At 31.7% G+C, this 12,748-nt stretch overlaps 2 protein-coding genes across 2 annotated transcripts in view; both read right to left on the minus strand.

Moving 5' to 3' along the window:
- Positions 1-12,748, minus strand: part of LOC309629906 (endogenous retroviral envelope protein HEMO-like) — a 488,920-nt gene that overhangs the window by 245,054 nt on the left and 231,118 nt on the right. The gene's annotated exons all lie outside the window — the stretch shown is intronic.
- LOC309629533 (uncharacterized protein) overlaps positions 1-12,748 on the minus strand; it is a gene marked incomplete at its 5' end in the record, with an annotated part of 255,429 nt that overhangs the window by 144,799 nt on the left and 97,882 nt on the right. Inside the window, one exon of the mRNA XM_082393617.1 lies at positions 10,907-10,987. Within this exon, the coding sequence (XP_082249743.1) occupies positions 10,907-10,987 (81 nt within the window). The remainder of the gene's footprint in view (positions 1-10,906; positions 10,988-12,748) is intronic.

Raw genomic sequence — 12,748 nt, forward strand, 5'->3', positions numbered from 1 at the left:
TACCTATCAGAGAGATTAAATTTGTAGTTACAAACTTCCCACAGGGAAAACTCCAGATTGTTCATGAGGGAATTCTAAGAAATATATAAAGAAATACTGTCAGGTTTTTTTTTTTCTTCATTTATTACCAACTCTCTTTCATCCTTTATTTCTAAATTTTTTGGTGATACTTTCCCCAATATTTCCAAATTTGAAACAGAAGAAATGATTTTGTACGTCAGGTTTTAAAGATTCATAGTAGTCTATTATCAAGCTGAGATCACAATAAGCAGTCAATATAAACAATGTAAGTATAATTATGCATAGCTCTAAATATCAGTTCACTGAAAAATGATGTAATATTTATCTTCTCTTCTGCAATTTCTCATAAATATAGTTTGCTCCCATGAGAATCAATATAGTAATTTTAAGGAAGTATTGCTCTGTTATAAAAACCCCAGTAACAATACAATGATTCTTTTCATTTTATCTCTTCTTTGTAATTTTGCAAAAATGTATAAATTCTGCTCATTGAAAAAAATGTATGATTGATATCCTGTACATTCTTAATTTTCCAGCTCATTGACAATTTTTTTCAACACCATTTTCAACTGTAGTTCTTCTGGCTGGCCAATGAATTATTCTTAGATTTTGACATGTATATACACACAGGCAACTTTTTGTTTCATATGAAAACATTTTAAAAAGAAACACAATGTTATTTTCTTTATTTTTAAAGAACTAATAATATTAAATATCCTTAGATTCTGCTATGACATTTGTCTACTTAAATGTTTGTTATTCGGCTCTTGTTGGGAACTTTTCTTTGTGTTACATAATTATGGTTATGCATTTGAAGATATACAAGCCGAACATATATGCATGCATTATGTTAAGGAACTATTAGTTCTCTGCTATTTTGAAACTGCTTTAGCTTCTAAATATTCTATATCTCTTTAGTTTATGTTTTAATAATGGAATTAGTTTTATAAATTATACATTTATTGAAAGATACATAAACAAATATTGTGAGTGCACTAAACTGCCAGAAAAACTGAGATAAATGTTTTTAAATCTGTTGTGTAGGTAGATAACAATATGATTAGTGTTACGAATCTGAAGGATCAACTCTTCACTTAGCCACTAGTCCTAAAAATAAACTTATATTCTCTGAAAAAACAAAACAAAAATAGTGTTGCTCAGAAAACCCTTTTATTATATACACAATACTAATATACAGTTTAAATTTATAAGAAATTTGAAGAAGCAAGAAATAGGATGCATAACATCGGGATAAAATTAGCAGAAACAAATTCCTCAGATAACCCAGATATTAGAACTAGTATAAAAGAACTTTAAAATAATCATTATATATGTATGATCAAAGATTCACAGGAAAAATGGAAAGAATGAGAGAAAATGCAGAAAATCTCAGCAATGAAATTAGAACTATAAAAACAAAATATATTCTAATATAGAAAAACAATTTCTGAAATCAGAAATACATACAAAATACAAAATGAACAGTGTAAAGGAATGAATCATTGAACTAGAAAAATATCAATTGAAATTATCTAAAATGGAGCACAAAAAAGAGAAAAAGAACAATAACATGAGACAAAAACTAACAAAGATGTTATTGGAGTCTTAAAAGAAAAGGGGGGAGGATTGAGCAGAAATGTTATCTAATGAAATAATGGATGGAACTTTAAAAAATGAATTAAAATGATCAACCCTTAAATACAAGTAGCTCAGAAAACCAAACGTAAGTACACGATAGTCCAATAACTGAGTATTAAATGAAGGAGAAAATCCTAAACTCACTCAATAAACACACACACACACACACACACACACACACACAAAGGGGACCAATCATAATAATGACAGTGCTGACTTCACATCGACAGTAAATGCAAAATAGAGGGCAATGGAATTACATTTTTAAAGTACACACAAAAGTAATACCAGAAATCTCTATCCAGTTAAAATAGTCCAAATTATATTTTCTGACAAATTAAAGCCAAGGGACTTTGTTGCCAGCAGACTAACTAACACTGTAAGAAATGCCACATAAGTTTCATCAGCATGAGACCAGTTGAATGGTTCCATTTAGAGAAAGAATTGAAATGGTAAATAAGTGGTGAAAAGTAGAAATTAAAGATTATAATGTATTCCTCAGAGCAACAACTAAAAGAGGAAGAAAGAGAGAGAAGGACAGAGAGAGGGAATATCAAGAAATACAGTTGAATATTATGCAATAATATTTAGTCTCAAAGAAAGCAGGAAAGCAGAATCGAAAGAACAAGAAAGAGAGGGAATGCTTATAATAATAGCAAGAGGATAGTCTTAAACACAACTATGTCATAATTGCATTAAAATAAATGGATTTAACCCTATTAAAAGGCAAACACTGCCACAATCAATTAAAAAAAACCCAGGACCTAACTATATGCTATTTATAAGAGATCAACTTTATATATAAATGCAAATACTAAGTATGAGAAAGCTAGAAAGACTACATAAATGTCACAGAAAGCTGACACAGATCAAGGAGTATTATTAGATATAAAGAGAGACATTTCATAAGGATAAAAGGGTCAATTCATCAAACAGAGAAAAATTTTCATAGTAGAACTTCAAAACACATGAAGCAAAAATTGATCGAAATACAGAAAGAAATATAGAAATCTATATTCAAATTCGGAGACTTTAACATCAACAACTAGACTTAGTAGACATTTTAAAAACACTCAATCCAACAACGGCAGAAAACACATTCTTTTTGAGTGGACATGGAAGTGTAACATGTTGGAAGAGAAAAAATATTCCAATAAATTTCAAAGATTAAAATTACATAGAATAGTTTTCTGGCTATAACAGAGTTAAATCAATAATCTGCAACAAAAAATAATCTAGATAACCCCCAAGTAGTTGAGAATTTAGTATTTTAAACTTCTTAGTCAAAGAATCTAAGTATATTTTTAAGCAAACATTAATGAAAACATAATATATCAAATTGTGGGTCAGCTAAAACTGTGATTTGAAACTCATAATTTTAAAGGCCTGTAGTAGAAAATTAGAAACTTTTAAACTCAGTGATCTCAGTTTCTATCTCAAGAAGACAGAAAAATAAGAGCAAAGTAAACCCAAATAAGTCAGAAAAAAGAAATAATAAAAATAAGAACAGAAATTGCTAAAATAGACAACATACAAACAATAGAGGAAAAAAATAAAGCAGAAAAGTGTTGCTTTAAAAAAATTCAAGCATATTGAATTTTTTGAATCAAGCAATTCAGATAGTTGGTACACTCCTAAAAAGCCTGATGAGGAAAACAGGTAAATCACAAACTACCAATGTCAGGAATGAAAGAAAATGGTACAAAGATCTTACAGAAATTAAAAGGTATTGTGAACAATTTTATGCCAATAACTTTGACAGTATAGATGAAATGGAAAAGTTCTTTAACAAATACAACTTGATAAAACTGACCCGAGATGAAAGACAAGCTGAATAGCCCCACTTCTGTTTAAAAAAATAATTCCAAAGGAAAATTCTCCCACAAAGAAAACTCTTGACCTAGATGACTTCACTGGTGAATTCTACGAAATATTTAAGAAAGACATACTTATCTTAAACAAACAAACAATAAAAAGCAAGCAAACAAACAAAAACTCTCTTAAAATCAGAACAGGAAAACTTTGCAACTGTTTTTGTGAAGCCAAGATGACTGATCCAAAACCTGGTAAAAACTTTATAAAAAGATATTACAAACACCTATATTTTATCAACACAAAACAAAGTTTTAGGAAATCAAATTCAGCAACATGTAAAGTTTATCATAAAGTTACAATAAATAAGATAATGAATAGATTATTAGAAGAGAATAGAAAATTGAGAGTTAGAATGATATATTTGTGACCAATTTTCCAAAAACTTGCACAACTTTATTTTAACAGCAAAATCTTGGATTTAACACAAATTGTCCATCAATAGGAGGGTAAACTATTTACAGCAATAAAAAGGACCAAACTGCTGATATACACAAGGGTGAGCATCTACAACAGTATGTTCACCAAAGACAGAAGAGTGTATACTGTATGATTCCATATGTTTGCAGTTTATAGGCAGGAAAATAATTTTTGATGATAGAAATTAGAATAGCATTTTCCTGGGGGAGTGAGCAATGACTGGAAAAGGACAGAAGGGAATTTCGGTGATAGCACTGCTCTATATCTGCTGGAGAATGTTGGTTACCCAGGTGTGTGCATGTCAAAACTCATCATATTATATCTTCAGAGCTGTACATTTTACTATATACACTTATACCTCACTGAAAATGGTTGAAATGGTTCTTGATTTAGATGTAGTATATACATAAAAATCTTTAGAATAAAAAAAGTTTTTTATTGTACTTGCCTCGTGAAACTCCTCTGAAATCATTGACAGAAACGGTTAATAAATTGACACATAGTAGCAGAAAGGAGATATGTAAGTGCACATTTATGAGACAGAGTTGAATAATGGCTTAATAAGCAAGAAGACAACTATCCTTCTTTCTTCTTGGTTCACGGTAGTGCCAGATCAACAATCTCAGATTAATTTAATTTTGCCAACATTCATCCAAATATGTCTTTAGGCTCTGACATATTTTAGATTGATGGATGGCTAATTGCATCCATTTGATTCCCAGTAGGACAGCTAATGATAACTTGAAATTAGTACATTTACAATGATTGGAACTGAAGATTTATTCTCAATTGATGTAGAATTAATATTTTTCTTTGTATAATTTGAAATTTAAATATGTAGCTTAAAGTTAGAACTGCTCACTTCACTCCTGTATTCAACTCTCCACAAAAACTTAAATTTCTTTGTAGTTTATAACTGGTCTCATTTTATTCTGATGACAGAAGGAACCAAAAAAAAAAAATTTAACTTTAAAAAATAAATGTGACTCTACTGTTTAAAACAAAGAGCTTCATGTGCATATTATTGTGAAAATTTAAAATTCATGTTCTGTATCATGGTTGATTTTCTCCCTTTCTCTTTCCTTCCAAAAAGGTGCATCATCACCTTCTTCCTCCCATGCTGGTATCTGGGCACAGAGAGAAGCTCATACCGTCAACACTACCTTTATCCCCAATATACCCATACACACAACAACACACTGGTTTATAATCTAAAATTGATATATTCGTTACCAACTGAAACTGCCAAGATAGCATACCATTCAGATGGAATGTGTCAAGATTGACATATACTGGATGAGTTGATCCTGCTTAAAAATTAAGTTTAATACTTAGAGTAGTACAAACTGGACATATTATACATTATATTAATTTTAAGTTTGATACAGTTGCATAAGTCAGTCTGAGAGGGACACAGCACTCTCTACAATTATTCGAGAGTACTATTTTCAGCAATAATAGAAAGTGTAGAAATAAATTTATAACAGTTAATAATACATTTTTATTCTAAAAAAAGAATACAAATTTTAACACCACATATATACATTTAGTTTCATAAAATACTTTGGTGCTTCTGGTAATTCAGCTCTTTCAAAGAATAATTGCTTCAAAATTACTTTAATGTTGAATTTCTTATCAATTAATTAAATTTGTTAATTTTCAAAAAAGAAATGTAAAATTTCCCTCTCATAGCTACTATCATGTGACTCCCAGGTTTGCAAATCAAAATAATTCTCGTACATTCAAGTTAGTTGCTCATCATTATGTGTGAATACAGTCGTCTCTTTAATATCTACCTAGTTATCTATCCCTCCACACACATACATAAACATATCCATGAAAATATATCCAACTTATGCTTTTTTCCTAGATTTAAAAAATTCTGATGATTTTAGCTGGTTTAAAGCAGTTCAGAGTTTAATAGCTGAGGTTCAGCTATTTGTTGTATTGTTTGAGAATATTTGATTCTTGCAAGGAAAAAATGGGTGAAACTCATAAGCTCTATTAAGTATAGATAAGAAGTTAGTAAGTAGAGCATATATGAGTTAAAAAGAGAAAGGATGGGAGAACTAAGAACACTGATTATTCATGAGGTACCAGAAGCACTAAATAACGAATATATTAAATAAACATGAGACATATGAACCACTCATTATTCATGAGATCTTAATTCAGTCACCCACTGATGACACCCATTTTGGCTCTAACAGTTCTATGCCCAAGAAACTCACATAAAACCCATGGCTGTTCAGCAAGTTAATTGGCAAGCCACAGCTACTAGCCAGACAAACGTGTTCTGTGTATCTGTGATAAAGCAAGAGTGTGTCATTTGCCCTGGGCATCTTCCCCAGGTGGGCTCCCTTGCTTGAACCTCGATGCTCATTCTGGTAACCATATCATCACAGGATAGGCAGAGAGACAGGACAGTTGTGTACTAGGGATTGTGTACTATGCATTCAGGTAGTAGAGTCCTTCCAAAGCACTTGCATTCTATCCTAAATGTGTTAACTTACTCCAGCTCCTTCCCCTTGCTTTATGCTACGTGTGGTATTAATGTCAATCACATTAACATTGTGGTTCAGGCAATTTAATTTGGTCTGGAACCTTTCTGTTCCATGACCACTGACTGGAAAACTTCTTTGTTGGTGTACTTGGAGTTTACTATTCCATCCACGTAATTCCCCACACAGCAAGGATACCAAGCCTTACTGGTCTAATCAGTATTATCCTCTTAGTTATTTTGTTGACAGAGAATGGAATCAGTATTACTTTTGGGTGAATATATGCTGCAGTTCTTAGTTCTTTTCATCTTAACAGAAGATTGACTGAATTTTCAAATACAAATAATTTTGCTAGCACAGGTATTAAACACACACAAATACGTACACACAGAGAAAACAGTAACTACTACACCTGGTCATTGTAGCAAATGCATAAATTTGTGTGTGTAGGACATGATCATAGTTAATACTCATTTGTTGATGTGAATTAATTATGATTATTCTTTTCAAATGATCCCTTGATGTTAAGTAAAATTGCAGATGTTAGCTTTGTTGGCTTTGGAACAGAAGGATGTTCCTCACTCTGTCAGAACACAGCACTCCAGTCTGTTCCCCTACATTGGGGGGATGAGCTCCTGTTGAGACATTACCATTTTCACTGAGGCCAGTGGACTCCTCACCAGGGAGTCAAAGTTTTCTAGGTTGAACTAACCAGTCAGAATTGGTGTCAAATGCATGACCTTGACCCCTTGAGCAACATGAAAATACTCTTTATTGTATCTGCTTTTGAAAAGTTTAGAGTAAACTAAGATTAAATACAAGGTCTAATTTATAAAAAAAATAACGTTATTGAAATAACTGAAAAGTCCGTTAAAATGTGTGTGGCTTATGTTTGCTTCTCATGAAATGCTAGTTTGCAGACGTGTGTTTTCAACCCTTCCTTCCTTCAGCATGTGTTTTGTAACTGTTTTGTGATGGTGTCTCAGTATCCCAACTGCCCACCACAATATTATCTATTTCTACGTTTTTTTCTTCAGAATCTTCTTTTGAAATCGAAACATTTCCCATAAGTAACACAAACTAAAAATAAGTGTAAATATAAATATCAATTAAGCAGCTGAATAACAACTGTTATTTAGTGATGATTTTAAGAAACACAATAAAGTATTTCTCACATTAACAATTTAGACCTGACAGTCTGTGAACAAAAGGAAAACAGTCTTTTCCACCATATTTCACTTTTTTATCTTTTGGAATCTATTGTTAATTCTGAGTTTGGTTTTAACTTTTCCAAATTTATACATATAGATTTATGAGTATATATATATATATATATATATATATATATATATACACACACACATACATATAATATGCATTGTTATTTTGTTATATATATTTTATAATACTGAATATAAATATAAAATAAAATATAATTTATATACCTCTATAATATATATTTACACTAATTTATAGAGTAATTTACCTTATAATGCATGTTTACTTAAATTAATGTAATAGAGTGATAGATTGTCTCTATAATACATCAAAATTATCCGTAAAAGTTTTTTCTCAGAATATTGCATTTTTCTGTAATCTTTTACTTTACTGGACAGATTCTTAAAAAATGGCAAGTTTTATAATATTAACTAATCTGGTTGTCAACAATAAATAATTTCATTAAATGTGTTATGGGATCTAAGTTTAGGTTTGTGTTTATTAAATAAAAAGTTTAGTGATAAAGAAACAACTCTTCTTGTATTTTTAAAGACCTTGTTTTGAGTATCTACTCTGTGCCAGGAGTTGTGTTATATTTTGGATATACAAAGACAAGTATTGAATATGCCTTGCTCTCAAGGTATGGTATGGCCATATGTACTTTGGAAGGATGGGAATAATTTGAAACTAGATAGAGGAAGTGGTTGCACAGCGGTGTGAATGTACCAAGTGTCATCAAATTGTTCACTTTTAGTTACTTGACTTTATGTGTGAATTTCACCTCAAATTATTAACGAAGAAAAAATGCTGGTACAGAGAGAGAGAAAAGGAGAGGAAGTGCATCGCAGGTACCAATTGCTCTGAATGACCCTTTGATTTCACTTGAATGAACTTTCATTTAGACTGAACCATAAGGAAGTTGGGTTTCAAAATGATTAGAAATAGAAATGCACCACTGTATCACAGGGTGACAAGTAGGATACCTTCAGCCACAAATAACAGAAAAGCTCATCTCAAATGGTTTAAGCATAGGAAATTTGTTATCATATGTAGCCTGAAATTTATTGGTACAGTGTCCCCAGGTCTTGTTGTTTAATCAAGAACCCCTGAGTTTTATTTTTTCTGCTCCGCCAAACTCAGTGTGTTAGAAGCTCTTCTTCCAGGCTTCTTACAGCAGCAAGAGTTCTGTGTACCATGTTCAGACATAGCAAAGTCACATAACAGAAGAAAGACTATTTCTTCCTCAAGGTTCATTTTAAATAATGGGGATTTTTTTCCTCAAAGTCCCTGAAGACATTTTTTCACATCTTATTGGCCAGAATTGAATCAAATGACCATGAACTAATCACTGAAAAGAAGAATGCAATTGCCCCAACTGAACTTCAGACAAATTTAGATATACTCCTTGAGCAGGAAATAGTTATCTTCCCATAAGATGGGAACAAATTAGGGTCTGTAAGCAAAGGAGAAAGTAATGTTATTTCAGTGGACTGTCACCAGAGGCCACTAAAGATGGCAGTATAATAGCGCATACATATTAAATGAAATATATGAGAACTAAAACAATAATTGTCTTGATATGGTAGAATTTTGTAATGGATATATCAGGTATACAATATATAGTTTTGGCATGATTACTCAAAAATTAGTGCAAATTCTTGCATAACACACACGAGAAAAATCTTTCTTACTATTTTCTAATCCTAGTATTTCAACTTTTTTTAAAGCTAAATTTCAGTTCAAATTTAGAAGCTTTATAGTGTAATAAAAAGAGTAAAATATTTGTTGCCAGAAAAACTGAGGTTCAATTTCTTTTCTACAATTTTTTAAATGATTAGCCCTGAGCAAAATGTTTTACCTCTCTAACTAAGCTTCAACTTCCTCATCTAGAAAATGAAGATAATGAAGTTGTACTCTCAGAATTATTTTTAAAGATAAAACATCTGTGCTTGAGACATAGTGTGTTATCTATTTTTATTGTTTTATAAATAAAACAAAAAATGTATGGCAAGCCAACCTCCTCATTAGACTTTCCCTTTTAATTGTTTTGTTTTAGTAATTGGCATCGAGTATAGAGGCTAAACCAAATAAATGTATTATTAATTATAATATATGATGTGAAGATGAGTATTTCCAACTTTCAAACATTAAGACAAATTATGTAAAAGAATGCTAGAATCAGGATAAACCCAATGATAACATTTATTGAGATATTTTCCATATATAGTAATTGATTTGGTTTCATTACTTGATCAACTAGTGCTATGCCTGGTTTAAATGATAAAGCAAATTATATACTTGAGTCAAACTGAAAGCAGCTCTTTGTCCCTTTCCTGTTTACCCATTTCTGTTCCCCTCTAACCTTAAAAATCTAATTATAGGAATGAGATCACTAAGTAATTGAAACTAATTCCTGACTTATGCTCTCTCCTGAATGCACACAATACCTTGTCTAACCTGTTGATTCTTTTCCTAGATAAAAAGAAGTAAGAATGAAGAATTAAGTAGTTAAAAATGCTTAGCTCTCATACCCTCTTGCCTCCATGATTCACTGAGATTCTTCCCCTTCCACTCTCCCTTTAAAAACTCTCATGACCGAGCAGCATCTTCAGAGCTGGTGTCTGGACATGAGTCTACCATCTCCCCAGATTGCCAGCTTTTCTGATTAAAGCACTTTTCCTTTCTACTGACACTTGCCTCTTGAATTATAGGCTTATAAGCAGTAAGCAGCCAAACATGGGTTCAGTAACAAAACTCATACAAAGAAAATCAAGGCAATGAGTAATTAACTGTAATTATTTTCCCTTAATAGAAATTTTGGTGATAAATACCCACATGGAATCCCAAGTCTTCTGTAATTTTCTCAAGCCATCTGTTTTCTCTCTCTCCTTGTTTAGCAAGGTGTAACTATAGGTGATCCACACAGAAAAAGGACCTTCTTTCTCCATTAATTTTCATGCCCTTGTGTACCCAGAAGCAAACTTATTTTATTTGTTACTTAGAAGGTCTTCATCAGAACAATAATGACTATGTGAATGGGGTCTTTATGAGAAGTTGTCACATGATTGGACACTGGGGACAGCACTCTAAAGGGAAAAGGATACTTCTGGATATTTGAAAGTTCAGCTTAGTAAATAACACCTGGAGGTGGTCAGCTCCTTTCATCATGAGTTGTTTTTTGTTCTCAAAGGAAATTATTCACTTCAGTGACCTACATGGTACTGCTTCTAAAATACCTGTGAGCAGTTCGGTCATTTACATTGATTGTAGGGTGGTCAAAGCAGTGTTCCCACGGGGATGCAGAAAGCATTTTTAGCCTTGGTGAAGGAAAAAGAAAAATGTTTTAGCAAAGGAAAATAGGCTAAAAATTTTTGCAAAGGATTTGCTTTGATGTGCGGAGAGTCAGGTTTTCACTCTCCTCCTCATACCTGTTCCCCAACAATATCTTTCATGCTTTATGCTAATTTGTAACAGGTAAATTAGCTCTTCTAGAATCAATTAATTAAGCTTGAGAAGAAGAGCTAACTCAATGGGACATCCCATCTCTCTCCAAATACTGCCATAAAGGATCCGACCAGGACAGTACAACTGTGCTTTTCCCTACTAACTTATAAGCAACGCATCTAAATATTGTATATAATTTTCTCTATGATTAAATTGCAAGGATCTATCAATTTATTTATTGACCTATCTATCATCCCATCTATTCATGCTTTTTCCTACACATTTATTTCAAGAACAATATTGATCATAGCCTGGACCTTACTGCCAACTGATGAATAAAACACAATATTTCAATGATAGTCTCTTATTATTAAACTGTACTACATAGAAATTACTGTAAAAAATATCTGTAGCTATCAGAGTGATGAAATTTTAGTAAATTTCAAAAACAAAACAAAACAAAACAAAACCTGAAAGCAAGTATCTCCTTAAAATGTGATATTTTAATTATTATCCATCATAATCTTATTTTTGTCTTCTTTTACTCAAAATAAAAATATATTTCAGTATATTCAGGAAAAGGGAGAAGATAAAATGTGTGAGAGTTAGGTTTAATTTCAAAAGCTTGTAAAGTTTTTATATATTTTTTAAAAATTTAAATTCCACCTTCTATTGCTGCCTCAAAGCAATACACTAAGAAAAGATATAGTGAACACAAAATCATGTTGATGAAATCTGAATACATCTCTATGTTTAAATTTGGTCTTTATTACTACCATGCTCCCTAGTTCCATGTGACACTTTAGACCCAATATGTCTCCAATGACCATTGTCTACAAAGAATATTACACTTTCTCTTCACCCCCAAATTCTCATGCTAAGTGAGCAGGGGAGACATGACATCTTTAGTTATCATATCTTGTGCACAACATCATAATTTGGTCTTTTTCTTATTTTCTAAAAGAATAATCACAATATTGTCAAATGGCATATTAGTTAGATATGAAAATTTAATTTTACAACTTTTAAATGTACAAAACTTTTGTGAACTTAACAGGGCAAAGCAAATCCTAACTGTGAACACAAAATCAAAACTGGTTTGAATACTGGATGAAATTGCTGTTGTCATTTTGTCAATACATCTTCCTAATCTGAATAGGATTCAGCATTACAGTTCCATTTGTGTTAGTCTTGTATGCAATTATAAAATAGATTTACCTATCGTATTAGATCTCAAAATTATATATTTGTATAAATATAAAACTATAACTGTTGAGGAAAAGAAGAACAAAGAACACATGGCATAAATATAAACCAAACAGCAAGATGGCAGTTTACACTTATCTACGTTTAAATTAAACGTTAATGTTCTAAAACAATCCCATTAACAGGGTTTATTTTATGGTCACGCATATTTTTAAATTAAATTGTCTTTGTTTGTGAATATATTTATAAGAGAAGGGAAATTAAATTTACTTTTAAAGTATAAATGAGGGACTTCCCTGGTGGCGCTGTGGTTGAGAATCTGCCTGCCAATTCAGGGGACATGCGTTCGATCCCTGGTCCAGGAAGATCCCACATGCCGCGGAGCAACTAAGCCCGTGTGCCACAACTACTGAGCCTGAACTCTAGAG

The sequence above is a fragment of the Balaenoptera borealis genome (assembly GCF_965194805.1).
Source record: "Balaenoptera borealis genome assembly, chromosome: 5".
Lineage (NCBI taxonomy): Eukaryota > Metazoa > Chordata > Mammalia > Artiodactyla > Balaenopteridae > Balaenoptera > Balaenoptera borealis.